At 41.1% G+C, this 19,377-nt stretch overlaps 2 protein-coding genes across 16 annotated transcripts in view; both read left to right on the top strand.

The window, feature by feature from the left end:
* The window catches only part of ZC3H11A (zinc finger CCCH-type containing 11A), a 35,977-nt gene extending 30,435 nt beyond the window's left edge, over positions 1-5,542 (top strand). For all 15 annotated transcript variants that reach the window (XM_005656653.2, XM_013989543.2, XM_013989545.2 and 12 more), the window contains 4 exons: positions 1,400-1,730; positions 2,505-2,671; positions 3,064-3,131; positions 3,525-5,542. In XM_005656653.2, the coding sequence (XP_005656710.1) occupies positions 1,400-1,730; positions 2,505-2,671; positions 3,064-3,131; positions 3,525-3,783 (825 nt within the window). In that variant the 3' untranslated portion in view covers positions 3,784-5,542. The remainder of the gene's footprint in view (positions 1-1,399; positions 1,731-2,504; positions 2,672-3,063; positions 3,132-3,524) is intronic.
* SNRPE (small nuclear ribonucleoprotein polypeptide E) lies at positions 11,215-17,678 on the top strand. The gene is given in 5 exon segments (NM_001097465.1): positions 11,215-11,288; positions 11,794-11,820; positions 12,874-12,936; positions 14,446-14,524; positions 17,460-17,678. Coding segments are annotated over 5 exon segments (279 nt in total). The 5' UTR covers positions 11,215-11,234; the 3' UTR covers positions 17,516-17,678.

Consider the following 19,377-nt stretch of genomic DNA (forward strand, 5'->3'; position numbering starts at 1 on the left):
CTTAGAGTGTTAATGTATGTCAGTGTTTTCTGCCCTTTTGCAGTTGTTCTTAATTGGTCATTAATTTTTTTTTTCTTTTTTGGCCACCCCATGGCACGTGGACTTCCCGGGATCAGATCCAAGCTGCAGTGTGACCTATGCAGTAATACTGGATCTTTAATGCACTGTGCCAGGCTGGGGATGGAACCTGTGTCCTGGCACTGCAGAGATGCCACCGATCCCATTGCACCCATCAGGAATTCCTGCCACTAATATTTTTTAAACTAAGTTTTTTTCTGCCTTTGAGAGTAATGCCGCTCATTGTTTAAAAGTTGGGAATTTCTTTTTTTTCTTTTTTTTTTTTTTTTTGTCTTTTTAGGCCTGTACCTGAGGCATATGGAGGTTCCCAGGCTAGGGGTCGAATTGGAGCTGTAGCTGCTGGCCTACACCATAGCCACAACAATGCCGAATCTGAGCTGCATCTGCAACCTACACCACAGCTCATGGTAATGCCAGATCCTTAACCCACTGAGCAAGGCCAGGGATCAAACCTGTGTCCTCATGGATACTCGTCAGATTCATTTCCACTGAGCCATGACAGGAACTCTGGGAATTTCCATTCCTTAAGAAGAATGAGGAGTTCCCATCATGGCTCAGTGGTTAATGAACCTGACCAGTAACCATGAGGTTTCGGGTTCGATCCCTGGCCTCACTCCAACGATCCAGCGTTGCCTTTAGCTGTGATATAGTTGGCAGACGCGGCTTCCGCATTGCTGGGGCTGTGGTATGGGCCAGCAGCTACAGCTCCCATTCGATCCCTAGCCTGGAAACCTCCATATGCTGTGGGTGCAGCCCTAGAAAGACAAAAGACAAAAAAAAAAAAAAAGGAACCCTATAATTCCACCACCTAAATGTAACTACCATTAGTTTTGTTCATGCATTTCTTTCAAGTCTTTTTTTATATGTGTATATGAACTTGTTCATTGTTTAGCTCATGTTTTGAACATAATTGAGAACTCCACAATGTGTCATTTTTCAGCATTTAACTTTACAACATTAATTAAATTCTTAAAGACGGTTGCTTTTACTGGGCACATAATGTTCTGGACATTTGTTTTGTTTTGTTTTACACAATTAAGATAATGCACACCTTGTACATAAATCTTCGTGCAAACGTCTGATTAGGAAGTATTTGTATTAGACTTAGAATTTGGGTTTTTGTTGTTCCATGCACCTTTAATGTTTTCATCTTAAGCTTGGTGTTTTCTATTTAATTCAAGTAAAAAGCAAAAGCTCTTGTGTTCTAGATCATGTGAAACTGTTCAACTTAGCTGTTAGCCTGGTAACTTATAGAAAATTATTATCATACAGGTTTTGAAAGGTACGAGATTTCAATTTTGTCGCTTAAATTTATCCATAGGCTTCAGATGAGACCACAGGAGTTGGCATCACTAAAATTCAAGTCAAGAGATGTGAGACAGGGAGAGAAAAGCATGTGCAGAAACTGCCAGACCGAAGCACCTTACAGAAGGAAAAATCAGTTTTAACACCCCTTCGGGGAGATTTAGACTCTGGCAATACCCAATTAGCAGAGAAACCAGTGCTCGCCACTGTGCCAGGCACCACACGGCACCTGACTAAGCGGCTTCCCACAAAGTCATCTCAGAAGGCAGAGGTAGAAACCTCAGGGATTGGGGACTCAATGTTGAATGTGAAATGTGCAGCACAGGCCTTGGATAAAAGGGGTAAAGGTGAGTGTTTTCTAGTGCATCTTGCTAGAATTTCAAAATTAACAAGTTTCAGTGACTGGCAGTAATTGGGTTGAATATTATTTGCCTTGTAATACTGGTCATGCTGGTAGATAATAATATTTCTGATAATTCTATTTTTAAAAATGGACTGGATGAATTCGTTTCTCAGAATTGAAATTGGAAGTTCTCTCCGTGGCTCAGTGGTTAGCGAATCTGACCAGGAACCATGAGGTTGCCATGAGGTTGCGGGTTTGATCCCTGGCCTTGCTCAGTGGGTTAAGGATCCAGCATTGCCGTGAGCTGTGGTGTAGATCGCAGATGTGGCTCGGATTTGGTTTTGCTGTGGCTCTGGCGTAGGCTGGTGGCTGCAGCTCCCATTAGACCCCTAGCCTGGGAACCTCCATATGCCACGGGTGCGGCCCTGGAAATAGACTCCCCCAAAAAAGAAAGAATTTAAAATTGCTGTTTATAATGCTTTGTCTAACATTTTCCATGGTGCATTTTCCTCTGGTTTTGAAGAACACCAGGGAAGCAAAGTAGCAAATTTGAGAACCACTGAAAGGATTTGAGTGTGTGTCTATGTGTATGTATGTGTACATAGCCACATGTAGTGTAAATTGCTGGTGGATCATTTTCAGTCTGGTTTTCTTGTTTGGTTTTTTAATTATTTGTGGTATTTCTATTGATGTGAGGGAATTTCGATATTTGAGTAATATTCTCCATGTAAAAAAGGATTATTCTAGCCATTCATCAGATATTTTCTGTCCCTTGTAGCTAAACCTAAAGTGAATGTGAAACCATCTGTAGTTAAAGTTGTCTCATCACCCAAATTGGCCCCCAAACGCAAGGCAGCAGAGGTCCACCCTGCTGTCATTGCAGCTGTGAAGCCACTCAGTTCCAGCACTGTCCTGCAGGAAAGCCCAGCCAAAAAAGCAGCAGTGGTAAGAAGTTGATCCACTTCAGTGGTGCTTTAGTCTATGTAGTAGGAAAACAGGGAAAATTCTCTTGTTAGCTCACTATTATGTGTAATATTTTTTTGTCGTTTTCTAAGCATTTTACTTGCTTAGATTGTTACTGTGTATTTACAAGCTTAGACATTTGTAGAGTTGGAAGGATGAGATTTTCTTTTTTTAAAGGCTAATTAAGACTGTATTTTGCTTATTTTAAAAATATTTTGCTTATTTATATACTCAACCTTTGAATTGTTTATTCTTAGATTCCAAGGCTTAAAGAATGATAGCCAGGATTCTGAGAAGGCAGCAAAAGAAAATGAATATGCTCAGATTAAAAAGTCTGACTCTCCCACTGAGTTATCTTACTCTTTCTTTTGTAGGCTGTGGTCCCACTTCTCTCTGAGGACAAATCAGTCCCTGTGCCTGAGACAGAAAAACCTAGAGACAGGTAATACCTTGAAATTCTTATACCAAACTCAGGCCACCATTATTGATGTTCTCTAGGGAATAGCAGTGCTAAACAATTTGAAACATTTACAGTTTAGCCACATCTAAATAAATCTGCTAAACTTCAAATTAATTCCAAGAAAACATATTTGGGGTTGCTGTTCTCTTCTTATGCTGTTGTTTATATTTTGCTTGTATTAAAGTTTTTAAACATTTGTCTGAATTCTCTTTTAAAGGATGAAAGTGCTTTGTCCCAGAACAGTAAAACAATTCTTTATATGTGTCCTTAGAAACAACTCTTGGTTAAGATTCTGTGTACATGAGACTAGGTGGTCCAGCCAGTCGTTGGCAAGGGGCAGTTATCTAATAATCTTTTGGGTTTTTTCCTTTACAGTTTTGTGCTGCCTCCAACTCACTCCTCTTCAGATCTCTCCCCACCAGAAGCATCTGGCCCATCCTCATCCCAGATGACTACAAAAACTCGCCGACTCAGCTCTACTTCAACAGGAAAGCCCCCACTCTCTATGGAGGATGATTTTGAGAAACTAATATGGGAGATTTCAGGAGGCAAACTAGAAGCTGAGATTGACCTGGATCCTGGGAAGGATGAAGATGACCTTCTGCTTGAGCTATCAGAAATGATTGATAGCTGAAGGCGGTAGTAGAACATTTAAAGCAAACAGAAAAACAAAACAAAAAAAAAAAACTCGCCAAAAAACTGTTTCAAAAATAGTTTCATCTATTGTAACATTTATCCAAAATGATCATTTCCTTAGTCTAGAATTTGCCCCAAATCAGAAGTATACCTCTGAATTATCCATGTGTGTCCTGGATTCCTTGGGGTCAGATTTTTTAAAGTCCCTTGATAATCATTTTGTCCATTCGATGCCATTGTTTAGCATCTTTGAGAAAGAAGTTCTGTCTTACCCTCTCTCCACAGAAAGACTGAGTGGGAGACCCAAGCAAAAGGGTACAAGAGAACTTAGTGACTCCTTGAGGTGTTTGTCAGTTTTGACTTTTTTCCCTTTTGTTATATTATTTCTTTTATGTATTGTCTTAATGAACCTGTTGTTACCTGAGTTTGAAAAGGATGAAGACAGCTGCTACCATTAAGGACCAAATTTCATGCTACCACTGAACAACAACAACAACAAAATCCACTCAGTCTGTGTTAAATTGTATGTCTTTTTAAAGGTATTTGGAGATTCCACTAAGCTTTTAGAGACAGCTGAGCAGCTCAGGAAACCTGTAATCTGGACATAACTTTTTGGACCTGATTTTCATGCTTCTGCTGCTCTGCAAGCCTCTGAAGAGCAATAGCTAATTTATTATTACTGTAACTTTTTAAGGCTTTAAAGTGCCTCAGGGGTCCTCTGAAACTAATTTTCTATTTCTGGGATTCCCTGGATTCTTAATAAGAGATGGTGACATAATGATTATAGGAATTTTTTTTTTTAGGAAGAAAGTTGTCCCTTCTTCAGTACTTGCCTCTTACTAGCATTGAGTTGTCACAGGGATAAAAATTGGTTAATTTTTTATTTCTAACTCCCAGCAGGCTCCTCTTGCCCAGTATTTATTTGATTCCCTTTAACTACCAGAGGGGAGGGGGGAATGAACTCATTCAAGCTGCCATTATTTATCTATGGACTGCAGCAGTACACTGAATTGTACTGCAGCAGGGATTATTGAGATGCTCTGGGGGTGTATTGTATACCTTCCAGCTTTCTTTATTTCCTAATTGAATTTTCTTTTCTTGATGTTGGTCTCCTTCATATCACCTCAAGGTTTAGATTTGTGAAGGAACAAATTTGATGGGGATAATAGTCTTGAAAGGAGATAATATTGTATATAATCAGAAGGAAGAGGAAAGAAGGACTTGTCGACTTTGGTATTTTGCTGTTAGGTGGCCAGTTTTATTTCTCATGGGGAAATCTGACCCACCTGTCATGTTGGCTCCTAAGGAACTGCTGTTGTAAGCGGCTCATCAAGAGTTGAACTTCATGTAGCCTTGTTGGGAATATGGAAAAGGAAGAAAGCCACAGGACTGCCCATTCAGTCTTGGGAGGATCTGGATGATTCTACACAAGCAAAAATGACTTGAAATTTATGTATAGACACTTCTCTATCAATCCATCTGAATGTTGTCTAATAGCCCTTCTCCAAAGCAGGGGTGGAATGTTTTGGTTTCACCGCAGATTTTCTACTCATTTCATTTGGAATCAGCTTGTAGATTCCTGGTCCCTTTTGTATATAACCTTTATTCTTTTGCTTTTTTAAAAATAATTTTGTTTCATATTTAAAGTCCTGTATTAGTCAATGATTCATGTTCAGCATTATTTGAACCATTTGCCATTACAGAAAGAGAAATGCTTATTTGTGTTTTAAATAAAAACCGATATAGCAAAGTCTTGATGTTGTGAGTTAAAGAGTTGTATGTCACTTCAGCCTCAGTAGAGGCCCAGGTAGAATATTGTTGGCCTTTTGTGTAGCCGATCCAATTTCACAGATACTGTATGGCGTTAGAAACTATATAGAGGGACATATTGCCATAACCCACAAGTATGCTGTTTTAGCTGCATATGCTTTAGGTAAAAATAAATATATATGAAATTTTTTTTTCTAACACTGGTACTTAGCCATTATCACTATAACTCAAGACTTTTTTCTGTCTTTTTAGGGCCACACCCTCAGCATATGGAGGTTCCCAGGCTAGGGGTCCAGTTGGAGCTGCAGGTTGCCAGCCTACACCACGGCCACAGCAATGCAGGATCTGAGCCACATCTGCAACCCACACCACGGCTCACGGCAATATCGGATCCTTAACCCACTGAGCGAGGCCAGGGATCGAACCAGTACCCTCACGGATGCTAGGTAGGTTCGTTAACCGCTGAGCCACGACGGGAACTCCTCATTCCTTATTACTTTTTTCTAAAAGAGAAGTTTCAGAAATGATCTTAGATGGCTCGAACAGTTTAGAATTTTCAAGCATGAAGGCTTATAAAACTTAATTCAGCAAAGTCCTTTTTTTTTTTTTCAGTAGTGTGCCAATTTTTGGTTATGCGAATACATGTAAGTTTGTTAGCTACCAAAGAACATAGATTTTTCCAAATAGTCTGAAAGTCCCCAATAAATTGAATCAATTTTTCACAAAAAGCAAAACAGATTATGCATTGTTTTGAATGATTATGTTTTTCAGTTTTAACAGGAAGAGGGCACAAATGTTGCAGATCTTGGCCATAGCTAGAAATTTCAAGATAATTTGCAACTATGTTTTTTTCAAAATAGATGATCCTTTAAAATTCTGACATTAACCTCAAACTCCAGTGGATTCTCTCTCATGTGGCCAGAACATACTTTCATCTCAGCTGATCTTTGAAACCACCATAGATATAACATTGCTGTTTAATAATTGACAGATTCAGAAATAAAGCTTGTTCTCTGTCAAAGTTCTGTGATCCTTTTCTAAAATCATGGTTTCTGGAGTTCCCGTCGTGGTGCAGTGATTAACGAATCCTGACTAGGAACCATGAGGTTGCGGGTTCGGTCCCCGCCCTTGCTCAGTGGGTTAACAATCCGGTGTTGCCGTGAGCTGTGGTGTAGGTTGCAGACGCGGCTCGAATCCTGCGTTGCTGTGGCTCTGGCGTAGGCCAGTGGCTACAGCTCCGATTTGACCCCTAGCCTGGGAACCTCCATATGCTGCGGGAGCGGCCCAAGAAATAGCAACAACAACAACAAAAGACAAAAAAAAAAAAAAAAAAAAAACTTTTTTCTTAAATCTGAGCCTTGAAAGCTGCTCATTAAATCTGGACGTTTACACAACCTACACAACTTTCTGCATTAATAATTTATTTTCCAAACTCTGCTTTCTGCAATTTGAATTTTCAAAACAATGTTAAGGGCATGAACACAAAGAAAATACATTTTCTTAACATTGTACAATAAAATGGACAGAACATAAGCAATGGCCCTAAATAAGCAGCACTCCAGAATTTATAAAAGTCACAAAATTTACTGAGTGTGCCTAAATTACTTAGGTTTGTTTGGATTTAACTGTGAAGATGTTGCAGAGTCCAAGTCTATGGTGATGAGCAAAAAGCAGTGGATTAAAATTTGGTATTGCCTGTTTCTGGGCTTTTAGGTCTTTAGGTTCTGTGACTGGTTTGTCTTCAGATAGGAGTAAAGCAACAGCTTGTTACTTAAGATTCAGATGAGAATGCAGAGGAGGTAAGATGCTCAAATAAAAGACTAAAAAAAGACTTGTTTGTTGAATAGATAACATTTAAGAGAGAATTGGAAAGGAGGAAGAGAAGAAACTTGAAGGGAAAGGAGAAGCAAAATGGAAGGAGCCTTTCCTGGTAGGTATATATGGTTAATAAGGTATATAAGGTTAATATATGGTTACATGGGTTGAGACGTCAAAGAGAGTAGTCAAGAAAGCTGTGGAGTTCCCATTGTGGCACAGTGGAAAGGAATCTAACTAGTTAGTATCCATGAGATTGCAGCTTTGATCCCTGCCTTCGCTCAGTGGGTTAAGGATTAGGCATTGCCATGAGCTGTGGTGTAGGTTGCAGAGGCAGCTTGGATCTTGCGTTGCAGTGGCTGTGATGTAGGCCTGCAGCTGTTACCTCTGATTGGACCCCTGGCCTGGGAACTTCCATATGCTGTGGGTGTGGCCCTAAAAAACAAAAAATAATAATAGTAATTTTAAGGGAAAAGTAACAGGAGTGAAGCAGTGCAAGTATTACTGGATGATGCTATCCATTGAGGGAACAGATGAGAAATCAATAAATTCAAGACTGGTCAGGGAAGATTTCCTTGAGGTATTTGATCTGGAGTTTTGTGTAGCTTAGCAAAAGAGATGATTCAAGGAGTTCCCGCTCTGGCGCAGTGGCTTAATCCAACTACAGTGGCATGGGTTGCTGTGGAGACTCGGGTTCAATCCCTGGCCCAGTGCGGTGGGTTAAAAGAATCTGGGGTTTCCACAGCTGTGGCATAGGTCACAGCTGTGGCTCAGATTCAAACCTTAGCCTGGGAGCTTGCAAACAGCCAAATTGAGCAGGTAAGTTTTGTTCTTAGTGAGCTTTGACCATCAGTTGTATCTGCCTCTTCCACCACTGACCCTTCATGCTCTACACTAGCAAAACTACTAGCTACATAATTTTATCATTGATCTCTCTTTAATTAATCCCTTTGCCTTTGTTAATGCTGCCTTCTACCTAGGTCTCTTTTCTCCTCTTTTCTTTGGCTAACTCCTACATGTTCTATGACTTCCAGGTTACCTCTCCTAATACCCCCTTCTCCCTCTTCCCAAACTGGGGTTCAGTGCCTGTCTGCTAGACAAATACTCTTTGTTTACCCTCATTGTTATAAAGTTGTTTACCTGGGGAGTTCCCATCATGGCGCAGTGGAAACGAATCCGACTAGGAACCATGAAGTTTTGGGTTTGATCCCTGGCCTCACGCAGTGGGATAAGGATCCCACGTTGCCGTGAGCTGTGGTGTAGGTCACAGATTCGGCTCCAATCTGACATTGCTGTGGCTGTGGTGTAGGCCGGCAACTGTAGCTCCAATTAGACTCCTAGCCTGGGACCCTCCATATGCCACAGCTCTAAAAAAGACAAAAAAAAAAAAAAAAAAAAAAAAAAGTTCTTGGACCATTTTAAGGGCTGTTTAATCTTTCCTAGACTGCCCCTGTCTCTTCCTAACCCTATTCTCCCTCACTCCACCCCTCGCCCCATTCTTTGGCATGCTGCTTCTTTCTTTTCTTTTTTGGCCCTCTTGTGATATGTGGAGCTCCTAGGCCAGAGATCAGATCCGAGATGCAGTGATGCAATTGCCACAGTTACAGTGGGTCCTTAACCCACTGTGCCAGGTCAGGGATCAAACCTGTGTCCTAGCGCTCCAGAGATGTTGCCAATCCTGTTGCACCACAGTGGGAACTCCTGGTGTGCTTCTAAATAATCACAGCCATCCAAAAAGTCATGAGGCTTCTGGTTGAGATGGAAGAAACTTAAAAGCTGAGAGGAAGGATGTTCTTCAATATTCAGAAGGCCTGGAGCCGACTCCCTTTTCTCAGTGTGTGTTTCTTTGAACCAGAGATTGCAGGTACCTTGGGAATATCATGAAAATCTCAAATTTTACAAGAACATTATGGTTAGTTGGAACAAGAAAAGGGAAAACAAATTTTTCAGGACTTTCCACTATCTAATAAATTCGTTGAATTGGTGATACATTCATTCACAAGTTTCAAAATTCAAAATGTATATAAGGGTATACAGTAAAAAATCCTCCCTCCTACTCCTGTCCCAGCTCTCCTCCAAAGCCAATCTTATCAGTTTCTCAGGTATTCTAGTGATATTTTAGGCATATATAAGCACAAATACACTTTTATATGATATCAGGTGTAATACATATGATATCCTGCACCTTGCTTTTTTATTATATTTATTATCACAATTTTAAATTATGAATTAAAATTTTGTAACAAATCCTGTTTCACCTATACCCATACCAACAATCCATCCCCTATTCTGGCCCAGGACTGGAGCTAGGGTGAGGCAAGCAAAGTGCCTGGCATAATTTAAGGAAGTCCTCACTCTTGGGGTTATACTTGCATATTTGAGTGTGACTCATTAGATTTTGCTCCTTAGACTTGCCCTGAGATCCAGCTCTGCTGGCTCCTCTAAATTATTTTGAAGTAAATCTCAGGGATATCATAGCTTGATTTTTCTCTTACTGTATATTGGATATCATTTCATATCAAGACACCATGAACTTCTTCAACTTTTATTCTAGTTGCATAGTATTACACTATGTGAACATGCCATAATTGAGCTGGTTTCTGTTGATAGACATTTAGGTTGTTTTTGCCATCTTGGTATTTTAAACAGTGCTGTAATGATTACCTCACATGTATAAGTTCATCTGTAGGATTAAATACCTAGAAGTAGAGTTTAATAATCCACATTACCAACCCCTTTTTGATCTTTGCCAATCCAATGAGGGAAAACAATTTATTGTAATTTAGTTTCCATTTCTCTTATAACAAGTGAAGTCGAACATGTTTTCATCTGTTTGAAGATCATTTACATTTCCTTTGCTATACTGATTGTTCACATCCATTGCCAATTTTTACTTGGGTCTTTGTGTCAGATTAAAAGTGGATGCAAAAATAAATAAATAAATAAAAGTGGCTGCATGGGAGTTCCCCTCATGGCTCAGTGGAAACAAATCCTACTGGTATCCATGAGGACACAGGTTCGATCCCTGGCCTCACTCAGTGGGTTAAGGATCCAGCGTTACCGGGAGCTGTGGTGTAGGTCACAGACGAGGCTCTGATCCAGCAGCTGTGGTGTAGGCCGGCAGCTGTGACTTTGAGTCCACCCCTAGTCTGGGAATTTCCATATGCCCCGGGCGCGGCCTTAAAAAAGCAAAAAAAAAAAAAAAAAAAAAAAAAAAAATTGGGGCCTACACAGCAGATCACCACAACGTGGGATCCTTAACCCACTGAGCAAGGCCAGGAATCAAACCTGCGTCCTCATGGATACTAGTCCGGTTTATTACAATGGGAACTCCCCATAGCATCCGGCTTTTGAATTCAGATCGTGGCTCAAAGTGTCAGATATGAGAGCTCTGAGTTTGGGCTTCTTGCTGCCCTACCCTGTCCACCACAACAGTGCCATCAAGCCTAATTTCCAGGGAAATAGGCCTTAGAAAAAGGCACTAAATTAACTCACTTCACAGACAAAGGTGCCAAACAGGACGTTTGGGCTCTTAAAGCAGAGTCAGAAAATGAAGACACGGTGGCGCCACTTCATCAGCCGCCCCTCCCGGCAGCCGCCAACGCGCAACCGAAGCCGCTCTGCGCCTCCTTCCACCACACTCCAGGTGGCGCTGTTGGACCAACCCATGTTCCAAAACGCCATCGACTCAGTTTGGCCTCCCCCGGATGCTATAGAGCACAGAGATAAGCGGGAACCGTGTGGCTAGAGAGGTATTTCCCTGGAGCCGCCCAGGTCACCGCGCGAGCACCGAGCATTTCCGCTTCCGGCTCCTTATTCCGGAAGTTGCATTTCGAAGTAGTGTGGCCTTTGTGAGGTTCCACCATGGCGTACCGTGGCCAGGGCCAGAAAGTGCAGAAGGTGATGGTGCAGCCCATCGTATCCTACTCGGGATGTGAAAACTAGGAGGTTCGGACCAGGAAATGGGGGGCGAAGGAACAGAAAGAGCAGGCCAGAGGGAGCGGAGTGCAGCACCTCATCCCATGAGCCTCCGGGGCGCTCGAGACTGGTAGAAAGCGCGGGTAGTTGAAGAGTCGGTGATGAGTGGGAGGTGGGCTTGGGCGGACCCCTGCGGTGGGAAAGACAGAAATGGTGGGGGTGTGCGGATGGAAGACAATCTTAATTATGTACTGAGTGACGGCGGGAGTTAGCGGCGTCTGGCAAAAGGAAGATGTTGGTGCTGAAGAGACTGCAGGAGAGTATGGGGTGGAAGGGGTCGTTTACAATATCTGGGAGCTCTAAGTGTGTGCCTAATTGGGCACTTTTCGTTGCATAGGCACAGACTTCGAGTTCAGAAAACAAAAGTGAGGCGGGGGTAGAATTGACCAGTTTCAGGGGGTAGAGTCTGTGAATGTATGAAATTTTTCCTTAACCACTGGTGCAGAACCTCATCTTCAGATACTTGCAAAATGTAAGTTGTTTATTGTTAATTGTTTCATAATTACTTTTTAAGTTAAGGGTGAATTTATTTTGCTGTTTGTGTTATCTTGTCTGTTCACTGTTCTAAAGTTAAAAGTAGATGAAACTGGAGATTGGAAGGGTATTTGAGGGGAAGGAGTGCAGGGAAAGCTCTAATGTGATAAAATTGTGTGTAGCCATGCCAAGTCCAAGCATGCAAAGAGTTGTGTTGTCTTTACTTTGCAAGACCAGTATTACTTATTTCAAAAAGTTGTAGGCACAGCCAATAATTATTGGCTCAGGTGACAGTGGTATCCTGGTATTGCTACTTTTGTTTTTAGTGATCATGGCCAGAACATTGGGACCTTTAACCCTTCCCACTAGGATGAAACACTGGAAGAAAATTGAGTCAGCTTTAAACCAAATGGTGTGTTTTGTACTGGGGGTGAGGGGTGGGGAAGGGGGATGGAGGGACACACCCTTATGTATTGAAAAGACACTAAAAAAGAAAGATGGGAGGGATAAGTTCAGAGGATTCAGTGGAAACTTCTTTTCCTTTGGGGTTATTTTTAGTACTTGGAATTTGACTTGGCACTGCAGAGTGTTTAAATTATCTCAAAGAAATGTGGTTGCTGTTGACAAATTTTAGTGCGGCAACACAATGGAAAAATAGCCATTGTAATTTTTAATCACCAGAATCAAGGGTCCCTCTCCTGGTGATTAGGTATGAGAGGTGGAAAACCGAGAACTTACAGAAAGCTGCCTTGGAACTGGATTTTGCTATAGCAGATAAGAAACATCTTTGTGCAGTCCTATCGCAAGTTTTCACTCTAAATGTGTAGAGCCCAGAGGCAGTAGAAATATGATTGAGTACCAAAACAGGACAGTTATTAACAACTCTGTCCCGATATAGCATTTATTAAGTTAGAATGTTTCTTGTTAAGTAACTAGTCTTGGCTTTGCTATGTTACCGTTTTTCTGGGAGCTGTATTTGTCTATTGTTTGTCCAAAGTGGTGGATTTTGTTTACTTATTTCTTAACATTAGGATTTTTATGATTATTTCAGAGATCACGGATTCAGGTGTGGCTTTATGAGCAAGTGAATATGCGGATAGAGGGCTGTATCATTGTGAGTATCCAGGATATTTTAATTTTTTAATTAAACTTTATTTATTTATTTATTTATTTTTGTCTTTTCTAAAGCTGCACCCGAGGCATATGGAGGTTCCCAGGCAGCTATGGGTCTAATTGGAGCTGTAGCCGTTGGCCTACACCACAGCTCACAGCAACGCCAGATCCTTAACCCTCTAAGCGAGGCCAGGGATCGAACCTGCAACTCATGGTTCCTAGTCGGATTCATTAACCACTGCGCCAGGACTGGAACCCCTAGTATTTTTTTTATCTTAGTTCATTTTATTATTAATTTTAATTGTAATCAATTGTTATTTCCCTAATGCATATTTTTTTCCTACTGTACAGCATGGTGACCCAGTTACACATACATGTATAAGTACCCAGGATTTTTTTTATCTCAGAGCGGTATCTCTTAGAAAAAGATTTTACAAAAGATGGCCTGCAGAGCAATGTACAAAAAGTCAAAGACCCAACCCAAGGAAAGTTCTTCAGGGCCCACCATCCTTGCCTCATTTTTCTGCTTGATAGGGATTGAGTAATTCGTAAAACAGAGGGAAAATTAACTTTTAAAAGTTATTTAAACAACAATAATAGTCTTTAAAGGAGTGCTCAAGAGAAATAAAATTTGAGGGGGTGAGGATTAATGGAGTATTAGTACTGGGTTAGGTGTTACCTGAATCAAGTTAGATGGGGTTTGTTAAGTAAGACATTCAGGATGGTAGAACGATCTAAATAACGTTTTGTTTTGTTTTCCCTAAATGGTGTTTTAAAGAAAGATAAAATATGGTTGTAGGTATTACATGAGGACTCTGGTCTTTCCTTTAGACAGTGTAGATCCATCAGTAATCTCTCCCTTCCCTGTTTATTAGTTGAGAAACAAGCATGGTGGTTAGTGGTGATGGCATCCTGAGGGAACATGGGAAGAGTGGTGGCAGTAGAAGGTAATTCATACATGTACACACATTCTTGATCAGGTTATGAAAGATAGATAAAATGGCTCTTTGGCATAATTAATGAAATCTTAAGTCCAAAAGGTTACTAAATTTGAAGTACATTTTGTCTTTCTTTGTTATCTAAAAAGAGGCTTAGGATGAGGAGGTGGTGTTTCAACTGAAAGATCAATGGAAAGGTGAATTTCTGAAGTTTCATTTCTTTTTTTTTTTTTTTTTTTTTGCCATTTCTTGGGCCACTTCCGCAGCATATGGAGGGTCCCAGGCTAGGGGTCAAATCAGAGCTGTAGCCGCCAGCCTACGCCAGAGCCCCAGCAACTTGGGATCCTAGCTGCGTCTGCGACCAACACCACAGCCCACGGCAACGCCGGATCCCTAACCCACTGAGCAAGGCCAGGGATCGAACCCGCAACCTCATGGTTCTTAGTCGGGTTTGTTAACCACTGAGCCACGATGGAAACTCCTGAACTTTCATTTCTGATCGTATATTGGCATATTCATTTAGAATGGTTTGGTTACGATCTCATGAGATGACAATTGGCTTATTTTTCCAGGGTTTTGATGAGTATATGAACCTCGTATTAGATGATGCAGAAGAGATTCATTCTAAAACAAAGTCAAGAAAACAACTGGGTAAGAATATAGCTGGCCTTAAAAGAATTGTAGAAATTTGTATTTACTTGCAGTATTGAGTAGGTTTTGACCCATTTCATGTTTAGATATAGTTGGCATTTGAGAAGTTATTATTTGTGAGATTAGTACACTCTTTTCTTCCTTTTTTTTTTTTTTTTTTTTTAGGGCCTCACCCACAGCCTATGGAGGTTCCCAGGCTAGGGGTCGAATTGGAGCTGTGACTGCTGGCCTACTCTCCAGCCACAGCAACGCAGGATCCGAGCCAGTCTGCAGCTTGCACCACAGCTCACGGCAACACTGGATCCCCAGCCGACTGAGCGAGGCCAGGGAACGAAGCTGCGTCCTCATGGCTGCTAATCACATTCGTTAACTGTTGAGCCATGACAGGAACTCCCAGGATTAGTACACTCTTGAAATCATCCTTTGTCACTTGTTCCTCACCCCACTCCATTTCTGCTTCTGTCTCTCCACTCAGCTCTCACCAAGGTCACCAAAGGCTAATGGTATTAAATATAATGGTCCTCATTTTATGGAGCTCCACATAGTATTTGGCTCTCTGATACTAGTCAGGTTTTCATTTTTTCTTGCTAGTTATTCCTTTTTCAGACTTTTGTATACTCATTCTTTGGGACTCAGCCATTAAATGTTTGAGTTGCTCTAGGCTTGGTTCTAGGTTCCTCTGTCACTCATTATTTTCCTAAGCACTCAAGACCATACCTTCAATTATATGTTGACTTCCAAATTTATCTGTATACTTCTAGGCCTCTCTGAGACTACTCAGCATTTCTACTTGGATGTCTCACGCGCTCCTCAAAGTTAGCATATCAGAAATCAGACTCAATTCTATTTTAGTGTTCCTTGCCGTACTGAATGGCACCAGTTTCTATTCAGCTTACTGACTAACTCATCACAGCTTCCTCAGTCATCTCCAGTTTGCTGTGCAGACTCCAGTCATCTTTTTACTTATTTATTTTTAAATTTTTTTGTCTTTTTAGGGCCACACCTGCTGCATATGGAGGTTCCCAGGCTAGGGGTTGAATCGCAGCTACAGCTGCTGGCCTACACCGCTGCCACAGCAACACGGGATCCAAGGTGCTTTTGCGACCTACACCACAGTTCATGGCAACATGGGATCCTTAACCTGCTAAGCGAGGCCAGGGATTGAACCTGTGTCCTCATGGATACTAGTTAGATTTGTTTCCACTGAGCTACTTAAAACATAAGTCTGAACTTGTCATTCATTTGCTTGAAATCCTTCAGTGGCTTCCTGTTGCTCATAGGCTAAGAAAATCTTTAATGTAGTTTTCAAGGTCTTTCATGATCTGACCTTATCTCCCTCTCCTAGTTTCGTATCACTCTCTGCTTCATTTTCTGAGCCTTATCCACAGTTCTTTCAATTCTTGAAATCTGTGCGTTTGTCCCACCATAAATCTTTGTGTATGTTGTTCCTTATGTCTTTAAGACTCAGATCAAATATCCCTTCCTGCCAGGATTTGATTTTGCTTTGCTTTGAGTTGGGGATTGAGGGAGTGTGTGCCGTGCTGAATCTGTAGTAAAACACTCATTGGTGGGATTATTAATGTCTCTCCCACAGAACCACATGCTCCATAAGTGCCTGGGTCCTGCCCTTTTTTTCGCTCTAATATACTCTCGCCACATAGTAGAAATTTTTTAAAATATTTGAAACAGTGAAGGCAGTTTCTCAACCCAGTTAACAGTGGTTCTTTAGGGTTCATGCATGCCTTCATCAAGACAAACCAAATCATTTCTATTAAAATTCCATTAACTTGAGCTTTATTTAGGCATTTTATCTTTAATTGTCCAGTGCACTAATTCACAGCTCCTGGTATTTTTATCAATGGTGGATTTCAGATGTCTTTCTTTTCCAGACCCTGAAGATTTTCTTGAGCCTATACTGGCTATGTGGAAAATAGATTCTGGGAATTCCTATTGTGGCTCAGCAGGTTAAGAATCCAGTGTAGCTCCATGAAGGTGTGGGTTCGATCCCTGGCCCCACTCAGTGGGTTAAGGATCTGGGGTTGCTGCAAATTTTGGCATAGGTTGCAGATGCAGCTCAGATCTGGTATGGGCCAGCAGCTACAGCTCCTATTTAACCCCAAGCCCAGGAACACCTATATTCCTCAGGTGTAACCCCAAAAAGAAAAAAAGAAAGTAGATTCTGAGAAGTTGTAAATGTTTTGCTATACTTTTTCCTGCTTGGGCTATTTTTGGTAAGCCTGAATTTTTCAAATTTAAATATGTCTTACCAGGAAGGGCAAGCTACCCTTACTGACATTATTTATAAATTGTTTGCAAAGTGTTGATTTTCCTTGGTAAGAACAGATTAATATTATCTGTTGTAGAAGCCTAGGAAAGTGAAACAATTGCTATTGTTGTTGATTAGCATTTCTCAAACTGTTTTTCTGAACACCAGTGTTTCTGAATATTTTATAGAAATTTCTCAGGAAAAAAGTATTCTCTACTCAAAATAAGTTTAGAAAATGTTAGGTTAAACTTATATACCTTTTTAATTACAGGATGAAATCTTTATTATTAAGAGTTTAGAGTCAGGGTATAGTATGTTACATTTCCTAAAACTCATTTCTTAACTTCTGCAAATTCAGAGCATTAGGAAATGTTGCGCTAGACCTATTCAGTTGACTTAGTCTACAGAAACTGTACTCTTCATAAAGTAACATCTCTCTACCTTCATTAGGTTATTGTTGAAAAAGTATACATGCTCTTATATGCACAGCCTTTCAATATGTGGATTATGTGGATATTGGAAAATGTCGAACACCTTCCCAAGAGAGAAAGAAAGCATTTTCAGTCACTCAAGAACATCTGAAATTCTGAGGTTAAAATGTGATTGGTTACACAGTTGTCCGGGTGGTTAATAGTTTTTTTTGTTTTTGTTTTTTTTTTAATATTACAGGTCGGATCATGCTAAAAGGAGATAACATTACTCTGCTCCAAAGTGTCTCCAACTGAAGTGAGAAGTTGTTGAGAAGGCAGTATGGGGTTTTTGCTCAAAAGGTGTCCTTTGCTCAACAGGTGTCCTTTGTTGAGAGGGCAGTTCTGAAATATATTCATATTGTTTTGATGGTCCTTTGTTATTATGAGATAAAAATAAATGCTTTCCTGGTGTTTTTATTAAAAAATTTACATTGTTTTCTTCTGCTCAGCTGTAGAGCTTATACAATGGCACCATTAGCTGTGGGTATTTATTTATTTATTTGTCTTTTAGGGCCGCACCAACAGCATATGGAGGTACCCAAGCTAGGGGTCAAATCGGAGCTACAGCTGCCGACCTACACAGCAGCTCACAGCAACGCCAGATCCTTAACCCACTGATCGAGGCCAGGAATCAAACCTGCGTCCACATGGATACTAGTCAGATTCATTTCTGTTGAGCCACAACGGGAACTCCATTGCTATTTAAAGTTTTCTGAAGGATTTCACTCACCCTGGATATTTACTTTTCACAGAGCCATGATCTGTAGGGTTTTTTTTTTTTTTTTTTCGTTTTTTTTGCCTTTCCTAGGGCCGCACTCTCGGCATATAGAGGTCATATAGAGGTCGGGCTAGGGGTCGAATCGGAGCGGTAACTGCCGGCCTAAGCCACACCCACAGCCATGCGGGATCCCAGCCGTATCTACAACCTACACCACAGCTCACAGCAACGCCGGATCCTTAACCCACTGAGCAAGGCCAGAGATCAAACCTGCAACCTCATGGTTCCTAGTTGGATTCGCTAGCCACTGCTCCCATGACGGGAACTCCGATCTGTAGGTTCTTAAAGCAGAGTAGGAATTCTACCTGACAGATGAGCTTCGGATAGTGGGTGGTGGTGAAGAGGAATGTTCACAGAAGTAAGGGTTAGGTGCTAATATATGTCTTCATCATTAATTCTAATTCTGGTTGCTGGGACACGAGGGTTCCCAACCACAGTAAGTTGGGGACATTATAATAGCTTCAGTATTTGCTTAGCACTTTCTTAAAGTTACTGTGTGAGTTCTTTGTTAATTCTTTTTTTTTTTTTTTTTTTTTTTTTTTTTGGTCTTTTTGCCTTTTCTAGGGCCGATCCCACAGCATGTGGAGGTTCCCAGGCTAGGAGTCCAGTTGGAGCTGTAGCTGCCAACTTCCACCAGAGCCACAGCAACATGAGATTGGAGCCTCATCTGCAACCTACACCACAGCTCACGGCAACACCGGATCCTTAACCCACTGAGCAAGGCCAGAGATCAAACCCGAAACCTCATGGTTCCTAGTTGGATTCGTTAACCACTGAGCCACCACGGGAACTCCAATTCTTTGTTAATTCTTTAATCACTCAAGTTCCCATCATGGTGCAGTGGAAATGAATCTGACTAATATCCATGAAGATGTGGGTTTAATCCCTGGCCTCGCTCAGTGGGTCAGGGATCCAGTGTTGCTATGAGCTGTGGTGTAGGTCACAGATGTGGTTTGGATCCCTAGTGGCTGTGGCTGTGGCTGTGGCCTGCAGCTAGAGCTCTGGTCTAACCCCTAGCCTGGCAACTTCCATATGCCATGAGTGTAGCCCTAAAAAAAAAAAATTCTTTAATTGGTAAGATCAGAATGTGAGAAGTATTTGGACATAGGCAGAGAATGAAATGCCTTAAGTTTATTTTAAAAGAGCTCTGTTAAGAATTAATAGGAAGACTGCGATTGGTAAGCTGAAAAAGACCCACAAGCAGTGCTGGTAAGTTTTGTTAAGGCAGAATAATTTTATGTTAGTTGGAGAGACATTTCTCTTATTCTTACCTCTAAGGATTTTGGTTTCTCCTGCAGTAGTTGCTTATTTCCTAATTGAATTATATGGACAGATCTTT

This window comes from Sus scrofa, chromosome 9 (genome assembly GCF_000003025.6).
Source record: "Sus scrofa isolate TJ Tabasco breed Duroc chromosome 9, Sscrofa11.1, whole genome shotgun sequence".
NCBI classification, from domain to species: Eukaryota; Metazoa; Chordata; class Mammalia; order Artiodactyla; family Suidae; genus Sus; species Sus scrofa.